This window comes from Rhinolophus sinicus, chromosome 8 (genome assembly GCF_057876585.1).
Source record: "Rhinolophus sinicus isolate RSI-liver-muscle chromosome 8, RSI-T2T, whole genome shotgun sequence".
In the NCBI taxonomy this organism is placed as follows: domain Eukaryota; kingdom Metazoa; phylum Chordata; class Mammalia; order Chiroptera; family Rhinolophidae; genus Rhinolophus; species Rhinolophus sinicus.
In genome coordinates this window covers 25,781,367-25,806,620 of record NC_142508.1, presented here as the reverse complement: position 1 = coordinate 25,806,620, position 25,254 = coordinate 25,781,367, and the positions used below count along the sequence as shown (strand labels likewise).

Below are 25,254 nucleotides of genomic sequence, written 5' to 3'. Positions count from 1 at the left end.
CCAGATGGGAGGGGGGTTGGGGGGATGAGTGAAGAAAGGGAAGAGATTAAGTACAAATAGGTTGATACAAAATAGTCATGTGGATGTAGGGTACAGCATAAGGAATACAGTCAGTAATATTGTAATAACTATGTATGGTGTCGGATGGGTACTAAATTTATCCCTTTGTAAGTTGTATAATTGTCTAATTACTATGTTGCACACCTGAAACTAATATACTATTGTATGTTATGTTAACTGTAATTGAAAAAAAAAAAAAACTATTAAAAAATAAAAACAATCACCCCCGCAAAGTTCTACCCTGTTTGAGTTTACCTACCCTCACGTGTCCCCTGTGCTTTTACTTCCATGGAAACTCGTTATCTGGACATGTTACCAGCTCCCACCTCTCCATCTGAAATTTTCTATACAAACTGAGAGGAATTGTTGTTCTGGGAGACAAATTTGGCTTAATATGAAAGGGGATTTACCATGGGTTTGAATAAAATAGAAAATGTATAGTTTTGTAATGATTTAATATGTATCTTTATAAACATATATAAAGGTTTCCCATATATTTTATATATATAATATATGTTACATTTTTAACAAAAACTGAATATGAAGTTCTTGAAGTTTAATTCAGAGGAAAGCAGGTTTAAGTTTTTTTACCTGTGTTTTTTTAATCCAGATAGTATTTTTTTCTTCACATTAGTATTTCATATGCCTTTGAGAAATTTTTATAAGTTACAAAGAGGTCCTATTTGCCTTTCATGATATCAAGGGTATTCATGTAATATTTAAATTTATATATTTATAGCTATTCTCTGTTTAAATAAACTCAACATGAAAATACATATTTTAAAATAGAAGATGATTGCTGAAGAGTCAGCCTGGTGGATTTTAAACATGAATTATTCACAAAAATATGAATTACTTTAGTTTCACATACCACATAAGGAACAGCTGTGTACTGTATGCATTAAATTATAAATATATTTGAACTCGTGAAGTTTTTATTAAATCCACAGAAGTAAAAGTCATATCGTGAGGGGTATTAAAATATTCTTAATTTACGCTTTATTAGCCTTACGTGATTAAAATGCTGGTATATTAACAATCATTGCTCCTGGTTTCTGCAGACTTACAAGAGTTCCTACTTTCTTTTTCTCTAACAGATATAAGCTTACCAAAGTCGGCAACAATATGCTACACAGCTGCCTTGCTCAAAGCAAGAGCTGTCTCTGACAAGTAAGTGAATCATGACTGTGCAGTGCTAAATGCCTAACCCCACTTCGGAAAATGTGTTGCCTCTGAGAGTTTCTCTTAGTCTACGACACCCCTGCTTATGACCATGCATTTTCCAAAATCTGCTGATCTTTTCTTTCATTACTAGAAGGGAATGTATATCCCTAGGTGTTTGGGTCCCTAAAGAGGGATTTGTATGAAATTCCATGCCTCTAAGGTGACTTTTTTGGGTTTTTTTTTTTTTTTTTTTTTTTTTTTTTTTTTTTTTGCCAGATAATAAATACCAAAAGGCCTACTTGGGACTTACACAGAATGCCTTCCTTTTACTCGTTTTTTGCGCATTCCTCTTCCTTTAGCTGTCCAAACCTGGGCAGTAGTCATAGCAAACATTAAATATGGCAGAGGGGGTGGTCATCTGTCACTCTGCCTCACCAGTTCCGAGCTAACGCTCCGCCCCAGCCCCCCAGATCTGTTTCCTCTGAGTCGCCATCTCAGTGGCACAGTTGCCCACCTGACTCAGGCAGGTGGCTGTGGCATAGAGAATTTCCATAAACATCCTAGATGACTGGCAGGTGAAAGAGGGTAGATGGCTTAGCTGTTTTTGAGTTCAGAAACGCTTATGCCTCCCCAATGCAGTCCTTCTGTCGCACTGAAAAACAGGTAACAGGACAAGAAACAGCCTCTGCTATGTCAGCCAGGTTTGCTGTTAAGTGTGTGTGCACTTCAAAATCGAAGTAATTTTCTTTCATTCTTTTTTATCCTGTAGATCGCCAGTACCTACTGCAACATCTTTTCTCCCTACACAGCGACTCCAGCTTGGGAGGGCAGGGCCAGGGTTGTCACAGCTTCCCCTGTGGTGTCTGCCTGCCAAGCACAGCTCTGGAGTTAGCCCTGGGTGTGAGGTGAGAAAGAGATTGCATGGTCTGGTTTTCTCATTCCCCGGGCAGGTGTCTCGCCCGCGCTTTGGGCCTGCACACGCCCCTGCCGGACGCCCCGGGCTGGCTCTCCAGCTGCGGAGGCTGAGGCGCCTGAAGCCTCCAGGCAGCCTTGACACGGGGTTGGGAGCCTTCTTTAAAATTCTCCCCCATTCTGTTTTTAACCAAGTGCGCTCTTCTGTAACCAAGTTTTCTCTTTTTTCCTGTACTGTCTGCCCTCGTCAGTCCTACCCCACCCCAGACCTAAGCAGGTACCCCGTAGAAAATTTAGATTAGCTCTTTAGACAGAGAGACTTGACAGCTGAATTTAATTCCTTCTGCCTTCAGATGCAAGCACACTTTCTGCTTCTGCTGGGGTTTTTGCTGGCCTCCATCTGAGGGGCCACTCAGAGGTTCCGTGTAGTGGAGGTTTGGAAAGGCCTGCCATTGGTTTGCTGTGGTTTGATGGGCCCTTGATGGGTAGGTGCCTTTCTGGGTTGCTGCCCAAGCAGTGGTCCCAACTGGAAGGTGTTTGTCTTTCTACTTTGCAGATTCTCTCCTGAGGCTGCGTCTCGGCGGGGGCTGAGCACGGCAGAGATGAATGCAGTGGAGGCCATTCACCGAGCTGTGGAATTCAACCCTCACGTTCCCAAGGTGGGTCTGTGGGTACTGTGGGACCACAGGATGGAGGAGAAGGGGTGCAGTGACCACAACACTGTGTCGAACACAAACAGTTGTACAAAACGAACTGCAACCCACGAATGCTGAGGCTCTGTATGATCTATGGTTATTAGGCTCATTTTTAAGCAATACCTATATTCAAGAGGCTTGGGGCTGATTTTCAGACTTTGTACAGTAAGGGTAGATTGATAGACCTGGCGTAGGCAGACCAGGTCGGGAAGTCTGAAATTGGCAAAGCATGGAAATCCCATACATTCGACAGGAATTTCACACCCATTCCAGTCTTATTGAGACCCAATTTAGGAAATGAACCTCGCTGTGAGTAAAAGTGGTAAAAAAAATATTGACTAAAGTGACATTCTAAGTCTCTGTAAATAAATGATAGTTAATTAGTATTGGAAAGAAAGTAATAAGGAAAACCTCAAAGTATGAAGGGGTATTTTTCTTTTGATTTGTGAGTGCCGTTTTAGTAGACGTATGTAGTAGGAAATATTCGTCTTGTTAACCACATGATTGACCAATTTATAAAACTACCTATTATAAATACCACTTTATGATATTTCTAATAGATTTTTCTTAGTTTGATTTTAAGGGAGTCAGAACATGATAGAGGAGATTTCTGTCATCTTTTACTCAGGAGATTGATGTGTATTTACGATTTACCTGTATTTGAGGACCTACTATGTGATAGGCCTATTGCTGGTGGCCATTTCCAGAGTCTCAATATTACAAAGCACATTTTGACCTGTAGGAAACTATTCCTGCAGTTCATATCAGTTACTACAAGGCATAATTTTCTTGGCAGAATGTCTGATGAACACTTTCATTGGTGAAAAATGGCAAAAGAAGACCGTTTTCTTTTTTCTTGTTTTGTTGCAGTACTGTAGCAGAAGAGCGGTTGTGGTGTGTGTGTGTGAGTGTGTGGTGTGTGTGTGTGATGTGTTGTGTGTGTGTGTGTGTGATGTGTGGTGTGTGTGTGTGTGATATGAGGTGTGTGTGTGATGTGTGGTGTGTGTGTGATGTGTGGTGTGTGTGTGTGTGTGTGTGTGTGTGAGATGATTTATGGAGTCACCTACTTTAATTTATTTTGTTGCTATCCAGAGTGATAGAGATAGATAATGTAAGGTTTATCGCTAAGTCCCTGAGGTCATAGTTATCTTTTCACAAAACAGGAAGCCGAAGCGTGGTGCCAGTGCCACTCTTGTAGGGGACATATTCATCCCCTCTAGTGCCAGTGGTTAGGACCAACCAACACAGTATTTGTAGACTTCGGTGTTGGACAGAGTGGTATAAAGTATATCTCTTTATCTAGCATTTTTTCAGCTAAGTTAAAATGTTTATTCAAATTTGATTTAAAACTAATCGTGAAAATAGCACCCTGAATTACAGTAAACTGAAGTCATCAATTAATATTTATTTAATGCCTTCTCTAATTGCAGAGCTATTCTATGAGCATAAATAAGGCTATTTTGAATGGTTGGTTGGGCCTCTCGGAGAGTATTAAAAGCCTCAAGAAATAGTCTGAGGCTACCACGGAAGAGTTTGACTCAGTCATCCAGCGCTCTCCCTGCAAAACAGAATTCTTCTAAAGGGGAAGCATTTTAAATATTTTGTTTCAGTCTAATTTCTGATCATTAAATGGTGAAAGGATAGGGTATGTAGGAATCTGATTCTTCACCACTTTGCTTTGTTGTTGATTGTTCTGAGGGAAAACTTATTTCCAGATCCTCTTCTTCTTTTGATATTTCCACGGGGAAAATGTCCTGTGAGTCACTGGCCTCATATGTTCAGAATTAACCACAGACGTCTGGTACATGTGTACTATATGCAGGCTGTTATAAACATCTCTTACACATGTTCTGCTGTTCATTGGACTACTTTCTAATACTTTAGTAAACACACATGTGTGTGCATACACACACACACACACACACACACACGTGCCTTTTCAGGCATAGAATAGCCTTAATTCTAATGAGATATCAATGAAGAATATAAACTCTTAGGCTTTTGGTGTAAGAAAGGGCCTTAAAGGTTATCTAGGACACCTTCCCATCCTTAGCTTGACTCTTTCCTTACCAATGATATGATAACAGTTATTTTATTATTGGCTTCTCTAGAATGTTCCCTATGTGCCAGGCAGAGTGCTAACTGAACTCCATATGCCATCTCATTTATTTTCATAACCACATGGTGAGGGACATCATATTATTATCCCTGCTTCATAGATGAGGGAACTGCACGTTTGCAGACGCTAAGTACTATAACGTGTTCATGATCACATAGCAGTTAATGGCAGAACCATTCAGGATTCTGGGTTCTCTAACTCTCGAATGTCACCTTCCACTGGTGGCAGCACATCGCTTCCTGGTGCTCACAACGCCTTATAGACTCACATTTCTCCAAGATACCAGCGTGTCTGAAACGCTGCCATGGCTTCTGTTTCTCTAGCACAGAAAGTTGTCAGCGGCCCACCACAAGAATTTCCAGTCCCTACATGCTGTGTTACCCAATTACAGTCTGCTCAGAAGGAGAAGAAATACCAAATATAGTAGCTGAGAACTGTCTTCCATAAATGTCCAGCTTAGTTCCATCAGGTATCCCATTAAGCAAAGGTACATAGTTAATATTTCAACATCCAATGAAAAATATTTACTCGAGAGGGTTCTCTTAGGAACAGGAGGAGGGAGTAAGTATCTCTGTCAACCACATTGCAGTACGGGGAAATCAAAATCTGCAAAAGCTGTGGGTCTCTGTTCTGAAGGACGGCCTCTTCAGTAGTCAGTTAGATTCTAAACACGAGGACTTCTGAAGCGTTAGGTTGCAGCAGGTTATACAGAGGGAGCAGCCCTGAGACTCATGGTTACAAACCACATTGTGTTACTCTTCCTTTCGGAACTGTGTATCCAGTTCTTGAAAATCACCAGTATTGTTAAGATCCTAACACCCCCAGTCGTGCTCAAAAAGGAGTAAACAGTAAGTACATAATCAGTGCACTCTCGTGAGAGACACACAGGGAGAGACTGATTCTGAGATGAGGATGGCTAGTTCGTCTTGGGGACGATCATCAGATTTCCATGGCTCCATTGGAGAGGCTCTACTTCACATTGCCGTCCACGTCTTTTAGCCTTGTGCCATCAAACACTTCCAAATATCCTTAGTAACTCCTGTCTGGATGATTTCCTTCCAGACAAGACATTTTTGTCGAAGAAACACATACCATGAAATCTACCCTCTTAACTAATTTTTAAGTATACAGTTCGGTGTTGCTAAGTCTATGCAGTTGTACAGCGGATCTCTAGAGCCTTTTCATCTTGAGTGACTGAAACTTTGTACCAGGAACAGCGTCTCTCCATGTCCCCCTTCCCCTAGCTCCCAGCAACCACCATTCTACTTTCTGTTTCTGTGAGTTGGCTACGGTAGATCTTGGTGAAATCATGCAGGATTTGTCTTTTTGTGACTGGCTTTTTTCACTTAGTATAATGTCCTCCAGGTTCATCCATAGGACAGGATTTCCTTCTTCTTTAAGCCTGAATAATATTCCATTGTGTGTGTGTGTGTGTGTGTGTGTGTGTGTGTGTGTGTGTGTGTATGTGTGTGTGCGCGCGTGTGTGTATCACATTTTCTTTATTCATTCATTGAAGGACACTTTAGTTGTTTTCACTTCTTGGCTATTGTGAATCATGCTGCAGTGAATATGGGGGTGCAGATATCCCTTCAGGATCCTTTTTTTTCAGTTCTTTTGGTGACTCCCTAGAAATGGGATTGCTGGGGCACATGGTGGTTCTATTTTTTATTTTTTAAGGAAACCCCATACTGTTTTCCATTGTGGCTGCACCATTTTACAGTGCACAGGGGTTCCAATTTCTCCACTCCCTTGCTGACACTTGCTATATTCTATTTTTTTAAATAGTGCCCATCCTAACATGTGTGAGGTGAAATCTCATTGTGGTTTTGATTTGCATTTCCCTCGTTATTAGTGATGGTGAGCATCTTTTCATGTACCTGTTGACCAGAGAAATGGCTGTTAAAGTTCTTTGCCAATTTTTTAAGCGGGTCATTTGAGGTTCGTTTGCTATTGAATTGTAGGAGTTCTTTATATATTTCGGATTAATCATATATAGTTGGGAAATATTTTCTCCTATTGCATAAGTTAGCTTTTCACTCTGTTGATTGTTTCACTCTGCTGATTGTTTTAGCTGTGCAGAAGCTTTTTATTTTGATGCTGTCCTACTTGTCTATTTTTGCCTTTTTTGCCTGTGCAATATCCAAGAAATTATTGTCAGGACCAATGTTATGAAGTTTTCATCCTCTTTTCTTCTAAGAGCTTTATGGTTTCAGGCTTAAGTATAAATCTTTAATGCATTTTAAGTTGATTTTTGTGTGTGGTGTAAAATAAGGGTCCTATTTCATTCTTTTGCATGTGCATGTCAGATTTTTCCAGCACCATTTATTGAGGAGAATGACTTAATTCTCGTGTCTTCTATTGTAGATATCAGGTTATGGTCAGCTCCGATAGTGAACCTCTTTGGGCCTAAAGGTTTTTTTGGCCTTTAGGATTATTTCCTTAGGATGGATATACAGAATGGGGATTACTGAGTCGCATATAGAAGCACGTTAAGGCTCTTGATATTTATTGCCAAATTGCTTACAAAAACAGACTGTAAGTTTATACTCTCTTCAGCAGGTGATTCCTTTACCATTCCATCATGCTCTCACCAGCATTGAACAGTTTGTTTAAAACAGAAAAGAGGAAAGAAAGAAGGAAAACAAAAAACATTTATGATTTTATTAGGTACAAATGGAATTCTGTTCTTTTGGTTTGCATTTCTTTACCGCTAATAGTAAGCAAATCATGTAGACTTCTTGTCATGGGAAAACATTAATTACAATGATGTAGCCAGCGGTAGCAACACAAAGTCAGGCAGACCTGGGACACATCAGTGAAAGGGTTGCAAAGTATGTGAATCAAGGACTCCCCCTACTTCCTGTCCATGGGCCGGAGGGAACTGTGGGAAGCAGGGGTTTAATGAGCTCCTTGCCTGTTTCCTTTTTGATGAAATGGGGATAAAAATAAAGGCTTCATAGGGCTGATGAGAAGTGGAATTACCTTGTGTAATTCACCCAGTACATTGTAGGTGCTCAGTGGGTGCTGTCCTCTTCATCAGCTCTTCCTGGTACCTTCAGATCTATTTCTGCACTTGCAGGCCAGGTGGAAATAGAGGTTTCCTAGAGACATGCATGAACAGGTATTTCTCGGATCACCCTAGTCTGAAGAAGGAAAACCAGAGAGTGTAATAGTGGCACTACAATGCCCTTGACCTTGAGTGCCCACAAGGTCACATTAGGCCTCGATTTGAGGGTAGGTTCTAACATGTTCTAGCTGCAGCTATTGTCTTCAGGAATTCCCAGTTTATAACTGTTTGGTAAGCCCTTTGCTTGTGGCTGATTAAAGTAATCCATTTTCGACCTCTGTCTTGTATTCTTGTGTTAGGATAGCCATTCCAGCTCCCTGCCGCAAAAACAAACAATCTAATGATGATTTATTATTACTTTTTAAGCAATAAACATTTTACCCTCCTAATACAATCTTATGCGAAATCTTAATGGACAAAGCGAGTAACAGTAGAACTGCTGTGGTTGAAACTGAAAGAGAAGGCAGATGCCCAGCAACCCCGAGGCACCTCTGCACTGGGTTTAGAAAATGACAGAAAATTATGACCTGTCACCACCACCACAGCACAATCCCCACAGGAAGCCCCACACCCAGCCCCATCTTCTTGGGAGGCTGGTGTTGTGGGTGGAGCTGTTGAGGGAGAAAAATCACCAACACCAATGGGGCAAAGCTTTCGTCTTCATCTTGCCTAAAATCCCAGCACCATTAACCCACAGGCCCAGCCTGAGGAGAGTGGGGGGCAGTCCCTGAGGGTGCTTGGGGAAGGGGGCTCACCATGCTCCGAAGCTCATTTTACCAACAGGGCAGCATGAATTTGACAGAATATTGAAGTGAGGACCCCTAATAGATATTTAGTCTCTAGGTTACAAGTCTGAAAGTATAGAAAGTCATGAGAAAAGAAAGAGGAAAGAATGTAAACTGTTATGACAGAAATGCATTCCCATTAAAAATTTACTTAAAAAAAACAACTCATGTTAGTCTAGAAAGTCTAATTTCACGGGGATTTCAGGAGTCTTGTGGGAGAAAACATCCTGGTAATTGTATATGCTAATGGAGTATCCACAGGACCTTATTAGAGTAATGGAAACATGGAAACTCTATTTCATGCAAACGCTAACATAGTCCTCCCTTCCCATATTGGTAAAGCTGATTGACAGAGTATAAAATTGCTTTATAATCCAATTTAGGATGCAAAATGTATAGTGGGTTTTTGCATTTAAAAATGCTTGAAGCGTGGAAGCAAAAACTCAAAATACTCTGGCAGATTGTCTATGATATCAATGGTAAATTTCAGAAATATTATTTCAATATAAGTTACCTTGAATTGAGTCATATTCTGTTCCAAAGCTTTTTTGGATTAGAGTTAAGGAGAATGTAATTGTGAAAATATGACCCAGAGGAGGAGAGAAGAAACCAGTTTTTAGCCGCATTTCTCAGAATAGAAAGTTTCTAAGAGGTCTCTTTCTTTAACAAAAAGCATTATAGCTGCTTCCCACCAAGACCACTACCACTAATGCCACCCCCATCTGTCACCAGATCCTTTGGCCTCTTGTCAAACCTCATCCTATTTCATCTCTCAGTATTTGGGCCCACTGACCACTTTTTCTACCTAGAGGCCGTGTTGGTTCCCTGCCACCTTCTCTCTGTGTTGCACCTGCCTCTCTGAGCGCTCTACTTCTGCAGTTCCCTCCCCCGCCCGTCCCTCAGGTTGGTTGTCTGGGGAGCATGGGTGCTGGACAGCCTCTGGGAGACCTGCTGCTCTCCCACTGCTTCAGCTCCTGCCGGACCCAGCACAGGCCAGTCTGTGGCCCCGCTTCTCTCGCAGGCTCCAGCCTGCACAGCCAGCTGCCTCAGGCCTTCGTTCCAGGCATGGCTTGCAGGCACCGTCCCTCTGCTCATCTTCTTCCTTCTTCTCTGGTGTCATTTTCTCAGCTAATCATCTCACATTATTCTAGTTTCCTAAACTTGACATTTTATAGTTTCTTCCTTCCCTCACCCTCAGATTCAACCAGGCGCCAAGTTCTGGGGAAGCCCCCTCCTTGGTTCTTTCACCCCCTCCCCTGGGCCATGACAACAGCTTCCAGGACTTTGCTAACTTCAGTGTTTTCCATGTCCGAGGTCCTACACACAGCTTGCCCATTTCCTTCAAAACCACAGGCTGTACCAATTCACTTTCCAATTGCCAACTGCAACAGTTTTCAGACGGTTTTCCCAGGAGACATAAGGGTTTCTCAGACCTCTGCTGGGTCCCTCCCCAGGGTCCCTCACAGCTGTGTGTTAGATCAGTTTCACATACTCTGTTTTAAGTTTCTTTTTTTTCCCTCCGAGCTAACTTTTCTGTCTCAAAGTTTGAAATCCACAGAGTAACAGGGTAAAGATCACACTGTAGAATATACGAGGTCAGACAATTAATTTCATGAACACATCCTAGAAAAAGTGCTACATACCTCATTGCTGAATATCACTATGGTCACCTTCGAAGTACTTCCCTTGGGAAGCTATGCACTGATGCTGATGCCTAGTCCACTCTTCAAAGCAATTCTGGGACTCTTTTTTCTGGAATGGCCATCAGAACTGTCATCGTATTACCCTTAATGTCCTGAATGTCATCAAAATGTCTTCCTTTCAATATTTCCTTTATCTTTGGGTAAAGAAAGAAGTCACTGGGGGCCAGGTCAGGTGAGTAGAGAGGTTGTTCCTATACAGTGATTTGTTTACTGGCTAAAACCTCCCTCACAGACAGTGCCATGTGAGCTGGTGCATTGTCATAATGCAAGAGCCATGAATTGCTGGTGAAAAGTTCAGGTCGTCAAACTTTTTCATGCAGCCTTTTCAGCACTTTCAAATAATAAACTTGGTTAACTGTTTGTCCAGTTTGTACAAGTTCATAACTAATAATCCCTCCGATACCAAAAAAGTTTAGCAATATCGTAGCAACAAGTTTGCGAACTTATTTGTCAGACCACATATCATGGAAGCCCTTTTCCAACCTACTTTTCCTGTTTCACTCCCTTGAAGAGTAGCATAAAACCTGAGTTCCAATGCAGGTTCTGCCTCACACAACTTGTTGAATCCTGGGAAATCTACTTATGTCCCCAAAGCCTCCATTTTTCCATCTGTGAAAGAGGAATAATAGTAGCGTTCTCACAGAGTTGTAAGGAGTACCTGAGACAACGTCTGGCACGCATTAGTGGTTAGCCAGTGTTGGCACTTACTGTCTGTTAGTACTCCAGTGCCTCAAGGTCACAGCACATTATGCCCTTTGATGCTTTCGTGCCGCCGCCCTGCCTTGCAGCTGCTCCCACCTCCCCTTACCTTTGCAGGTACACTCTTGTTTATTTAATAAGACTCATATTGTCCTTTTTCTGTGGAGCCTTCTCAGAGCTGATGCTCCCCACTTTCTTCCTAAGTACTAAGTACTAAGTAAGAGGTATATACCTCTTACTCAGGCAGTCATCATGTTGAATTTTATTGTTTCTTTGTACACACACTCACACACATGCCTACACCTACATACATACACACCGACAAAGATTGGGGATCACCAGTGTCAGAACCTGATCTGATTCCTGTCCATGCCCTTGATGTGAACTGTGGATGCTCCCAGATCTGTGCCCTCAGGGTACACTGGGCACTCCCAGATCTTTCCCTGGGATGCACTGTGGACACTCACATGTCTTTGAATGGAGCAGGGTAAGTGGTGAATAGATAATCAGACCAGGCAGGAGCAGTTACGTTGTGAAGAGCCCCTGAGGGGCTGCAGACGTCCAGGCACAGCTCTATGCTGGATCCCATATTGGTCGGCTGGTGCCCAGGAGCCAGTGCTCTTCAGCTGCCCTGATACTGCTATGGAATTACTCAAGTCCTTTACCTGGAAACACTTAGCTATCTGTGGGACACACACCACAAAAACAGCTCACCTTCGCAGCAATGTGAGCACTTCATTTCTTTGTTAGCAACAACAGCTATATTTAGTGAGCAGTTAGATGCCTGCCAGGTGCTACACGAATGCTTTCCATTTATTATCCCGTATCATCTTCAAACATTAAAACAGCAAGATGTGCATTTTTATTATTCTGTTTTGACAGACAATCAAGCTGAGGTTGAAAGAAATTAAATAACTTACCCAAGGTGTCATAACAGCATAGCAGAGCTGGGATACAAACAGTGGCTTACAGTGGCAGAGGGCAGATGAGGGGAGTGGGGTCGGGGCTATGGCTCTGTTTACCCCCTTCCCCATCACATCATGACCTGAGCCAGCCCCGGTGACTTGCAGTAGTTTTGTCCTATTCCAGTGTGGGTCTTACTGAGTTCAGGGAGTAGGCAACATTGAAACTAGAATAGGTAGCATGTGTTCCAAATAGCACTAGTTTTACTCTCTGAACTCTTTACTGATGTGTCTAAAATGTTTTTCTGGGCTTATGGCCTCTTTTAGAGTCAATTGCACCAAAGCACATGGACATACAAAAAAACTGCAATCTCTGGTTATCTTTTTCTGTTTGTGTGGTTTGCTTTTTTTTTACGTTTGTTTTAAAATTTGCTTTTCAATTACAGTTGACGTACAATATTATATTAGTTTCAGGTGTACCACATAGCAATTAGACACATATGTCTTATGAAGTGATCACCCCAATATGTCTAATACCCAGTATATAGTTATTACAACATTATTGACTATATTTTGTATGCTATACTATTTTTATAATTGGCAATTTATACTTCTTAATCCCTTTCATCTTTTTCTGTGTGGCTCACTTTCTGTGTTTTTGATGCAAGTCTACAAAATAGGTTTGTATTACAAAGTCCTGGAGCTCCTCTTTCGTGAGTGTCTTTAGTCGTGCTGTTGTGGCTGCCTTTATGTCCTGAATCATTTTGACTTTGGGGAAGAGCCAGAAGTCGCATGATGCCAGATCCAGTAAATAAGGTGGAGGAGGACACACTGTAATGCTTTTATTTTACAGCAATTGCTGTATACCAGAAGCAAAGTGTGACATAGAGCATTGTCATGATGGAGGATGATTTACAGCACTTTAAAACACATCTTCCCTCAACCGTAGCTCTCATTCAACTGACTGCACTGAACAAGTTGAAACCTGTCACACATTGTTACTAAGGTTCGACGCGCTTCTTCCTGTATGGAAAATCCCTGCCTTTCCATTAGATGGCACTTGGCAGCAGCATTCACCGTATTTTGTGATCACAACAGAAATGCACCATGTCACACATCACTTCTGGTATATGGCAATTTCTGTCCAACGAAAACATTACTATGTGTCGTCATCCTCCTTATTCACTGGATCTGGTACCTGTGTGACTTCTGGCTCTTGCCCAAAGTCAAAATGATTCAGGACACCGAGGCAGCCACAACAGCACAACTAAAGATACTCACCAAAGAGGACTTCCAGAACTGCTTCAGAAAGTGGCAAGAACAGTGGGATAAGTGTGTTCCAAGTGAGGGGGAGTATTTTGAGGGGGATTAATGGCAATATGTCTTACTGTAATAATTTTTTGTATTTGAACATTCACCGTATACCGTGTGTGTGTATTATATATATAGACATATAGATTGAGAGAGAGAGGTAAATAAAAATGCTTAACACAGAAAACTTGGAAAGATCTGAAAAAGTACAAAAAAAAATAATTTCTTGTAAAATCAAATATTCAGCCACCATTAACATTCAGTCTGTGACCTTCCAATGTTTTTAATGCCACATGTACATTTTTATTATGAAAATCATAATCTGTGTGGTACACTTTATTGTTCATTTATTACTATATCATCAGCTAATAAATATTCTACTACTGCTAATAAATATTCTACTACTACCTGATTTTGAGGAGCAACTTAATAACCATCATCTAAATGTGCTGTAATTTAATTAACCTGTTCTTTCTCCTGGATTTTTGCAAATGATTTTTTTGACTTTTACTATTGTTGGTATTGAAAATCCAAAAATTGGGTATGAATTAATTATTTGGCATTAATATCTATGTGAAGGATAACTTTTGGATCATTTTCACTCAAATTATTATAGAATTTTCCGACCTTAATAGAAAAAACCTGAGCAGTCACCTGGGGTGGCCTCTGAGGGGCCAAATCCTTCCTGTGTCTTTCCTGACAGGTGAGCCAGCCTCTGCTTAGACACCTTCATAAGGAGGCACCGCTCACATTCCATAAGGAGGTACCTACTGTGTTTCCCTGAAAATAAGATCTAGCTGGACAATCAGCTCTAATGTGTCTTTTGGAATGTGAGCCCGGTATTATATTATATTATGTTATATTATATTATGTTATATTATTATATTATATTATATTATATTAAAAACCTGGTCTTATATTATAGTAAAATAAGACCAGGTCTTATATTAATTTTTGCTCCAAAAGACGCATTAGAGCTGATTGTCTGGCTAGGTCTTATTTTCGGGGAAACACGGTATTACACTCCATAAGGAGGCACCGTTCACACTCCATAAGGAGGTACCACTCACACTCTTTAAGGAAGCACCTCTCACATTCCATAAGGAGGCACTGCTCACATTCCATAAGGAGATACCGCTCACATTCCATAAGGAGGTACCGCTCACATTCCATAAGGAGGCACCGCTCACATTTCATAAGGAGAAACCGCTCACATTTCATAAGGAGGCACCGCTCACATTTCATAAGGAGATACCGCTCACATTCCATAAGGAGGTACCGCTCACATTCCATAAGGAGGCACTGCTCACATTCCATAAGGAGATACCGCTCACATTCCATAAGGAGGCACCACTTACATTCCATAAGGAGGCACCGGTCACATTCCATAAGGAGGCACCACTCACATTCCATAAGTCTGCATACTCAGCTCCTCTCTGTATGTTCTAAATGCATGTGTTCCTATATTGGGAGTAAGGAACTAGACTCTGACAAGTAGATTTTGAAAAGTTGCTTCCGAAACCTTTAGAAGCCTCTACTTCAAGATCAGTGTGATTTGAGAATCTGGGAAGGAAGTTAGAGGCAGGACGGCAGGAAGGATAGCAGCAGAGAAAGCTGGCCGAGCTAATAGATGCCAAGGCATCACTGCAGACAGGCAGAGAGTGTTCTCTGATTTGTAAGCTGCAGTTTTTCTAATTGACTTCTGCATACTTGTGGATAGGGCTCTGCCCTCTTCCATTTATTCTTCTCTTGACGAGTAAGATGTGAAGTGTTGTTCCATGCCTTTCTAATTTAAATGTCGCACATGCTGAGAACTGAGCCTGCCAGCCATTTTAAGCCCAGCCAAAAACAGCACATGTGGTTATTAGCCTACGTCATTAGGTCAGCGCGAGCATTGTGTTTGGAACGATACAGGAGGATAAATCTCCTTTACAAGCATAACCTATTTCTACCACAAAGTAGATTCAGTGAAAAGGCAGCGAGGTCTCCTTGGTGCGTTGCTCTGGTTGGCCTCCTGAGGCTGACGAAACCAGGGATGCTCGTTTTGAGAAACTACTTAGGAAATGAGATGCGTGCACTTGAGGACCTGAGGCGTAAGCTGAGGGGAGACACCCGGATAAGTCATATGAGGCAGGACGAGGAGTGCACAGACACAAACATCACAGGAGCCTGGGGAGAAACAGCATTACCTCACAGCCACATCGGGGCTGTCAGCCCTGTCCTAGAGGCCACACGCTCCACCTTCAGCCTGGGCTCAGTAAGCCGTCCGTTTCACACACATGTACTACTATTTCCCAGTATATGTACATGCCCTGGTGACCAACGATGCTTTTAAATGTTTGTGTTTTATTACATGTATTGTTGCTTTTTGCCACATTGTGTATTTTCAATCAGTAAATTGATATAATTGATATCCTGGGCATCTGAGAAATGTTTTCATGTTAAAAATTGTTTCGGTTACTTGAAGATTGGAAACTTGCATTGTCCACAGCAGTGCTGTCCGGTAGAATTTCTGTAATAGTGGAAATGTCTCTGCCTCGCTTGACACGGCATCATTAGCTGTGTGCAACACTTGAGGACTTGAAATGTGACTAGTGGAACTGAGGAACTGCATTTTTAATTTAATTGATTTAAATGTAAATAGCCATATGTGATAGAGGCTACCATATTGGACAATGCAGATCTATTTATCCCTTTGTAGGTAATTTTCTAAAAATATTCCTCCTCCCCTAAGTTTCTTCAGTCCCACCCCCTAGTTTGTTTCAACTTCTGCCCACAGATGTGGGTGGGTGGCTACCAGGCCCACTTCTCACTTATTCCTGAAGATTTCTTAGGCCAAGACAAGAGTTCTTTCATAGATGCTTAATGAAACAACTTTGAAACTTTTCTTAATCAGAAATAAAAGGAATGGTAGTTTACACTTTTGTTTCAGTCACCATCTGATTCTTGAGGACTTGAAGAGATTTCTGTGTACCTGGGACACACCAGCTACTCGTTTTCATATTGATTTATGTCAGAGTTCATACAGCATGATCCTTCTTTAAAACATAACTACTTGGTAGGCACAGTGACTATACATTGAGAACTCAGACATCAAAATCGTATTCTAGGGCTCTCGTAAGGCAAGACATTTTCCCTTTGCTTGGCTCTCTTGATATTATTAAGAGTAACTAAATGGTCTTCCCTCTCTGACTTACTCTGAATCAGTACAGTTCATAGCACTTTACAAGTTCTGTCTGTCTCCTGACTCATAGCCTCGGGGTATGTGAAGATCATCGCAGATGGGACAACATACAGTTTCATGGCTTCTATTAAGGAAACAAAATCACAAGAGGAAAACCAAGTATCTCTGAACATAAAAGTCACTTTTATATTTACATCATGGTTGATATTTATTATAAATACAGTATTAGTTGGATTACTAGGTAATTCAAAATCATCGTGTTTTTCCAAAAGATTTTTGCCCTGTCCTGTTTTTAAAAAGGTGGGGGAAGAAAGCAGTAATTTGCAGAATTCAAAAAGGCATATGACCAAAAAGTTCTTTTGGAACTCACATTTGAGGCGTTCCCATCAAAATAATAAACACCTTTCATGGCCCTGCCTGGGGAGAGGTCCTTCTGTGGAGGAAGGCCCCCCACCCAGTGTGCTGGCTGTCCCTGTCTCCACTGCTCTGTGGGTGGGCTCTCACTTCCTTACTCTTCCTTCTTTGAGGCCTGAGGCTTAGACATTTGTTCAGATATCAGATGCGGAGTGAGGAAAGTCTCATTTGCTGAACCAAGAGGACTGAATGTATCCTCCCAGCTCCTGCTGGGCAGTATACTCTATACCCTGTGTGCTAACAGGAGAGGGAGCTGGAAGGCACCTGCGCCCAGCATGCCCACAGCGGATAAGTCCACAACCAGATGATGACGAAACACTGAGAGGTGTATCACAGTCTCCACTCGGTACATCTGGATTCTTCCATTCTTCACCCTCTTCCATAAACTTCCACCAACAGTTAAATCCACAGACAATTGTTCGTGATGTTAAAATTGTCCAGCATCTCTCCTCTGAGCACTTCCTTTTGCTGTTTGTCCCTTTTACTTAAACATATCCTCCATCGTCTACTAATCTCCATTTGAAAGGAGAAGAATGGGTTGTGATGGTGGTCAGTGGTTGGGGGAGAATGGGGAGGGGACATAATGAGGAACAGCACAGAGATGCCAGCCAGCAGAGAGAAGTTAATGTTTGCAAATATAAAATTCCATTCTAAATTTGCTTCCCTTTGTGTTCTAGTAAACACAAAAGAGTACAAATGGGAGCCTAGTGTTCTCTGAGCCCCCAGGAGGAATATCCAGTCTTGCCCTGTGCTCCCACCCCCATAGAAGCGAGCAATGAAGAGGCGTGAGCTGAGCACCCTCAAGTCTTGGGAGGAGGATCGCAAAGCACATTGATTGTAGTTTGGGTCTGTACTGCTCCCCTCCCTTGGGTCTTCCTAGGCCCAGGCCTCTACCCACCCTCCCTCCAGCATCTGAGCATCTGAGAAGGACTGGGTCCTTCTCGAGGATCTGCAGAGAGAAAACACTGGGCAGTGCTCGTCAGCCTGAAGTCTCTCTAGTGCAGTCGGTTTAGTCGTTTGACTGCTTAACCTTCATGCGTCCGTTTTAGATATTTTCATTCTGGTTACAAAGTTGTACCAAATTCTGGTGTCTTCTAAATGTTCCTGTTTTGCTGTTTGAGTCTACACTTATTTCTTTGATTAGAGTATCTTAGCCTGAAAGCCTGTGACGTTCCCTGTAGTAAACTAGCACAAGGCTAATTACCTGTCAGCAAACTTAGGCTTGCTGGGTGTTAGTAATCGCCTTCCAGTGTAGAAATGGGGGTGCAGGTTTGATGAAATGCTTATGAATAGTGGCTTTAGGGAACTCAACGTCTCTGTTTTCAATACTGAATTCCCAATTACTAGTATTAACATGTCTGTCTCCTGCCTTTTTTATTTCAGTACCTCCTAGAAATGAAAAGCTTAATCCTGCCCCCAGAACACATCCTGAAGAGAGGGGACAGTGAAGCAATAGCGTATGCGTTCTTTCACCTGGCACACTGGAAGAGGGTAGAAGGGGCTTTGAATCTTTTGCATTGTACCTGGGAAGGCAGTAAGTAATTTTTCTTTCTTTTTAACATTTTTCAAGAGCATGAAACTAATATAATATTGAATGTCAACTATAACTGAAAAATAAAAAAATTACAACTTGTAAAAAAAGAGCATGAGTGTTCATGATGAATCACGAGGATTGTTATATCTATACTGTTCCTCTCTGATGTTTCAGCACTGGGAGATGGTTAATTGCTTAGGCTCTCTGGTGCCCCACTGGTGGTGGCTATTACAGTAGTGATGCCATCTCTACAGCACAAAAAGGCAAGTTTATATGATGAATGGGATGAATCTGGAATGTTCCGGCTGAGGAGCAGTCTATATCTGGAAAACCCTCTTTGGAGACAGCCCCTTGGCACCACGGGAATCTTTGGCCTGGGTGTAGGCCTCTTGCTGGGCTCTGAGTACCACTTTTGGATGCCTTTCTGGGAGGTTTGGCTAAAGAGCCACAGTTACCCTTTCCTGGAACCAGGTTGGCCAAACACAAACAAGTAGCAGCTGTGCTTCCAAACAAGAGCAGCGGCCCTTGGACCCAAGTGTCCAGTGGCAGGTGTAGCGCTCATGTGTGAATGATTACATGCCTGTTAGGTGGCTGCAGGGACAAATCCGTCTGATGTGTGCTGGGTGCCATTGCTCTGTGGAAGGAGATACGGCTCTACTCAGAGGTGAGACATGTCCCTGTGCTGGAGAGGCATCTAGTCCAGCTGGGAGGAGTAACCAGCAGCATGCCGCAACAGCCCAGTGGTTTTTCAGGGGGAGAGGTCTGTGGGTGGCGTGGGCACGTGTACCGTTCCAGGTCATATGAGACCTGAACCAGACCATGAAGAACCAAGGCCATATCATAAGAAGGCCACGATGTGGAGAAATGCTAAGTGTGTGTGTGTGTGTGTGGGGGGGGGGGGGGGACTGTTGGGGAAAGGTAAATTAATGAAAAAAGCCACGATTATGGATTAATGGGCATGCGCTTATACGCTTTGACACTCTCTTATCATTAATTTAAGCCAAATAAGTACAACATGTATCATGGGTTGCTTTATTCTTTCCCTTTTATGGGGAAACAAAACAAATGTTAGAGTCTTGTGATAATTTTTTCTTAGTTCATCCCCACTCTGATCAGTCAGCTTCACAAATGAATGTCTTTTTAATCCCTTTCACTCTGTTTATCTCTGCTGCTTCCATTTTCATTCTGATAATCTGCTTGTCCCTTTTCCTGACGATCCCTAACCCAGCAGGAACCCAAACTGGTGCAGGAAGTGTGTGTGGGGGGGACGCGGGAGACAGCCAAATGGGGTAAAAGTAAGTTGACAGAGATGGGACTCAAGTTGATTCAAAGATTTTTGTTTAATTGTTTTGAAAATACTTTAGAAAACTGATAGTGGGCCTACTTAAATAATTTCCTATTTGTGACTTGAGGGATGTTGACTTATTGTGGCTTCCACTCCGCTCTGTAGGGGGCGTTACCATCCTCCAGTTGTCAGGCAGGTGTTGGGGTATGTCGGGACAGCACACTCTACTGGGCGTGTGTGGGCACATGTGCAGTCAGTCGCCTCTGGCTTGAGCTTACAATCGCTGCTTTTAAGGTGTTCTGTCCAGATGAGACAAAGAGAATTTTTATTTAAACATGAGAAAAAGACAGAAAAATCCCAGCAAACTGAACGTGAGAGACCTTACCTAGTGTTAGTTGTAGAAAAATTAAATGGACAGATTGACTTAACAAATAAGAACATATTTATAGATGGACATCTTGGAAACATAGTAATAGAAGCTTATCAAGTGAATCGGATTGGTAAGAAAGTTGCCAGTCCTATAGAAAGGATCAAAAGGGGTGGGGACAAGAAGTGATAGTGATGCAGTGTTACGAACGATATAACCATAAGAAGACTCCCACGCGGAATAACTGGAAATTCTGTCTGGAAATTAGTTACCTGTCTAATCAGGTAACGGCACAGTGGGTGCTGGGGATGGACCGAGCTTCTGGGAAATATTAAGTGACATAGTGAGCTCCCCATCGAGCACAGTAATCATGTTGGGGAATGTAATTACCTCACGTCAGATGTGTGAACACTTTATTAGAATAAAAAGAGACACATTTTTAGATATAAAACACTAAAGCAAAGCAATCAAGGACCCATAGGAAAGTGAAATTCTGCATTGGGTTCTTACAGGTAAATGGGAACCACTCCACGGAAGTTACACTGCTGTTCAGTTTTCGAAAAGATGCATGAGATTGCTTTCTAGGCACTAAATGCCTCGGGGAGTGTTTGCATAAGTGGGTAACTCACAGAGGGTTGCATCTCCACAGCTCATGCACTCCTGATGACATCCCGAGTTAGGTAGGACACAGGTGTCCATCTCACCTGTTCAGAGAAAAATAGGTTCGCTGAGGCTGAGGGACTTGCTGAGTGTCATGCAGAGCCAGAAGGTAAACCCAGGTCCACTTTTTCTTTATTCCTCTTTTCTACAATACCAGCTATTTAGGCCTTTCCTGACTAGAACAAGGATAAGAGGATTGGTCATCTCTGGAACATTTGCTTGGAAGTCCTCAATTTACATCACTACTTATAGGCTAGCGTATGCTTATTACCTTCTAGTGTTTATAAAGTTAATCATTCTATATAAAATCATACTTTTGTTGTTGAGTATTGACTTAAACATTTTAATGTAAAATGAGCTAAATTTTATAAAACATAAATTCTATTTGTAAACAAAGGAAAGAGATTAGAAATAAATACATCTTTAAATGGATTTTAAATGATTTCTTTTTTCTTCATATTTGTATTTTTCAAAATTTCTACAAGCATATATATTTTTCATAAGTATAAATATGTGCATATATGGGTATGTGTGTAGATGTATATACATATATTTAGGAATATAATCTTTCATTACAAACACTTTTGGTCCTTTTTAAAAACAAAGTTATAAAAATGTGCTATTTAGATGAAAGAATTACCACTCCAACTTCAGACAATTGTGTGCAGTATTTTGACATCAATTCTAGATCTGTGTCCATTCAAAATTAAATTAAATGGAGGCATCAGAGTTCTGGATTTTTTTTTTTTTTTTTGAGGTATAATCGACATAACATTATATTAGTTTTAGGTGTACAATGTAATGATTTGATATTTGTATATATTTAAGATCTACTCTCTTAGCAACTTTCAAATAAGCAGTACATATTAACTAGCCACCATGCTGCACATTGTGTGCCCATGATTCATTTATTATAACTGGAGGTTTGTACCTTTTGATCCCCTTCACCCATTTCACCTCCACCCCTCCTCTGGTAACCACCAATCTGTCTTCTGTATGATAAGCTCTGGATTTTAAATCAGAGGACTTGCATTAGAATTCTGACTTGGCTGCTCACAGAGGTATTTACTTAACTTACCCAGTTTGTGAACACACTGAAGCACTGATGATATTGAAAGCCATCACCCTCCCAGCTTGCGTGGCTTCCTCACAGTTGCCAAGGGCAGCTGCGGTGCTTGGGCCGCGGCCTCTCCCTTTCATAGGTCAGCGGGTCCCCGGGGAGCCTGCGCCAGAAGGCAGGAGGCTGCACTTCCTCAGTGCGCCACGTGGTGGCGCCTCTTCACATCTCCCGCCTAGTAGTTTAGGTTTACTCTTTTAAATCATTTTTTGCTTCATTCTGAAATTTAAGGCCATTCCCCACCTCCCTTCCAACGGCCCATTTCCATTAGGAAGGGAATTGAGGGAGGATGGTAACAGTACCTAATTTCACTAGGTTCCATGTTTAAAATGAGTATTTTAGTCAATTTATCTTTTGGAGATAAAAAAAAAAAAATTTCTGTCGTAAGTGTTGGTTAGGGGTGGCGCTGGAGGTATATTTGGCTTTGCGTTTTCATGAATTTTTCTTTTTTCTTTTTTTCTTCTTTTTTAATGTCAGAGCATTAGTCATTCTGTGGAATTAAGTGAGTTTCCCACCAATCAGGCTGAAATAACTCACATTTTTGATAAAACCCCAAAGTCCAGCTGAAGCATGGCAGAGATTGTTTGAGTTTGAAGCATATGGTGGTTTAAAAAAAAAAAAAAAAAAAAAGTAGTCCTCAACCACAAATACATCAGCATTTCAAAGGTTTCTAAAATGTTTGATTCATCATTGTCCCAGCCCTGAAATTACACAATATGTACCTCAAAGTCAAGATAATCAAGAAAGAGGAAAAGTTTTAATTTACAAGATTTAAAAATATGTTTCTTAGTTCATTACACAGCTGCCACCTTATCTGAATTATACTTATTTTAAACACTGTAGGTCTGGTTATCCTCACACACACACACACACACACACAACTGCAAGTATGAGTTGAATATAAAAAACACATATGAATGAGAGATTTCATTTGAACTGGGTCTTATTTGCAATGGTATTGCACCTTATGGGACCCTGTTTTAAATGGCACATCTTCTCTTTTACCTGTATTAAATACTGATGTGGCCTTATCTCCTACCTAGATCTTTTCAAGGCTCTATTTTGGCTGTATTTATTTTATAAAGCAGGGTAGTCTGCTACTTCAACTGTGAGCTTTATGATTTAATTTTCTGGTTCTATATATCAGAAGACTAGTATGCCATAGGGTAAATCACTTAGCCGTTCTTTGTTTCCATTTTTTTCCCACTTGACCAAGTAAGACTCTTTATTTTCTTTTTGGAAATTTTTTTCCCCAAGAATTCACTAAATAATGTATAAGATTTGAAGGTGGTGTTTTTTAGGGGGACGAAGGCAGAATATTTCCTTTGAGAGGAGAAAATAGGCCATTGTTGAAGCATAGGATGAAATTCTGATTCTAATTTATTCTCTTTGAACCTAATGGTAAATGCTACTTTCTGTAAGATGTGGTCCTGAGGGCATTTCCTCTAACTAAACCTTTCCTCCAAAAGGCTGGCACCTTTTGGACTGCTAAAGAGAGATCCCAACCCCCGGCCTACCATCCCACACAGCTAAGGTTTTGTTTCTTGGGAGAAAGCAATGGTCAGCTAAAGTCTCTGGTGGTAGCTAACGTTTACTAATTGCTGGTCTGCAGATCCTGCAAGATACTTTCCCACCTTCCATCCCATAGAACCAGCGTGCTCTCATTATTCAGTCTGGGTGACTAACCACAATTTGGATCCACCTGAGTTTTTAAAGGGGGAATTCTGTCTCTTCCTGATTGTGTATGAATGTGTTCATTCCTCTACTCAGTGAACATTTATTGAGTCCCTCCTTTGTGCCAGGCATTGTGTCAGGGATACCAAGGTGAATAAGACTCTGAAAAGCTTTGGGACAGACATCTGAATGTGTGTGTCTATGTATGCACAGATGCCCTTACACACACACACACACACACACACACACACACACACACACGGTACATGTGGATATAAACAGTACAGTTGTGGAAGTGGGAACAGAGCGTCAGCATGTTGCAGGTCACTAACAAGGTGAAATCCCCTGTAAAACTCTAGACTTTCTCTCCAGAATTGATTTGGAACATTGTTTAATCTAACCAAGGGGAAGTGATTTTCCCCAGGCCACAGAACTAGATCCTGAAAGAATGTGGATCAGAACCCAGGCTTTGACTCTTGTACTTTGTGTAGTGTTGTGCCCAAATGTCTCAGAAAAGACAGATAGCCTTTGTGGGCAGTGTCCTACCATGCAGTAAAAAATGAAAACATAAAATTTGTATTTTGATAATTTTCTGTGCTGTTGTTTGTACTTTTACTTGTTTATAAACAAGCAGTATTTTTATTTATGAGCTACAGCATGACCTAATAGAGCAAATGGGGACTTCAGGGTTCATAGAAAGGGAGAGTAAAGAGAAAACTAACTTTTACTGAGCAGTCAGGCACTCTGTTTCGACACCTTGACCTCTGCTGTCACATGTAGTCCCTTCAGTAGCCTCGCAAGTTCCATGGTATTTTCATTTTTCTAGACGAGGACACTGGATATAGGGTAATGACATCCCCAAAGACATGTAGTTGTTAGCCTGGTCAAGTTCAATTCATCCTTTAGCTGTCACCTCCATTCTTCCCCCATTAGATTTGCACAGCCCCATGGATTTCTCCTTCTAGGAGCTGTCACAGTGGCAACTTTCACATATTTCCATGATTGTTGGATCACCTGTTTTCTGCCCTGGGTGGTGAGCTGTCAGTGCAGGGGCTGTGTGTTTGGCGCCCATTTCTATTCTGGGTGCAGGAGGGAGATGCTCGTGTTTTGAGGAAGTAGACCTGGGATTCAAACTGTTCTCACTACCACAGGTAATCTCTCTATAAAGTTCTCTGAGATCCTCTTTGAAAAGACAACATAGATAAACAAAAGTATCAAACTTTACCTTCTATTCTCGTCTCTGTAGTGGGTCCTTAGAAGTCACTGGGAAAATCAGGAATTACCTTGTTCACATATCCACCCTCTGTCCACTCTTTTGTTCTGTTGTTTCTCTCTCCGGTATCAGTGGAGAGTGTGCCGGACACAGCACTTTCTACGCTCAGAGCCTAGAAAATATATCTGGTCAGGACATAGACGAAGTGTACACCTCAGGTTTTACTGTGGACGGCCTGATGTGTTCCTTAGCTAATTCCCGGTTTCATGTCAGCCCCTCACCAAAGGCTCAACAGAAATCACGGTAGGGGCGGGGATGGCACACAAAGGAAAATGCAGAAATGTCACTTGTGTACCATGTATTAACTCTGAGTGGCCCAGCTTTTTTTG

The 25,254-nt window shown here is 41.6% G+C and overlaps 1 protein-coding gene across 14 annotated transcripts in view; it reads left to right on the top strand.

Annotated features, from left to right (window-relative positions):
* ST7 (suppression of tumorigenicity 7) overlaps positions 1–25,254 on the top strand; it is a 253,061-nt gene that overhangs the window by 214,277 nt on the left and 13,530 nt on the right. For 13 of the 14 annotated variants that reach the window (XM_074315679.2, XM_074315681.2, XM_074315680.2 and 10 more), the window contains 3 exons: positions 1,158–1,230; positions 2,693–2,795; positions 18,399–18,549. In XM_074315679.2, the coding sequence (XP_074171780.1) occupies positions 1,158–1,230; positions 2,693–2,795; positions 18,399–18,549 (327 nt within the window). Of the gene's footprint in view, positions 1–1,157; positions 1,231–1,993; positions 2,130–2,692; positions 2,796–18,398; positions 18,550–25,254 lie in introns of all 14 variants that reach the window. The other variant, XR_016021958.1, reaches the window with a different exon arrangement.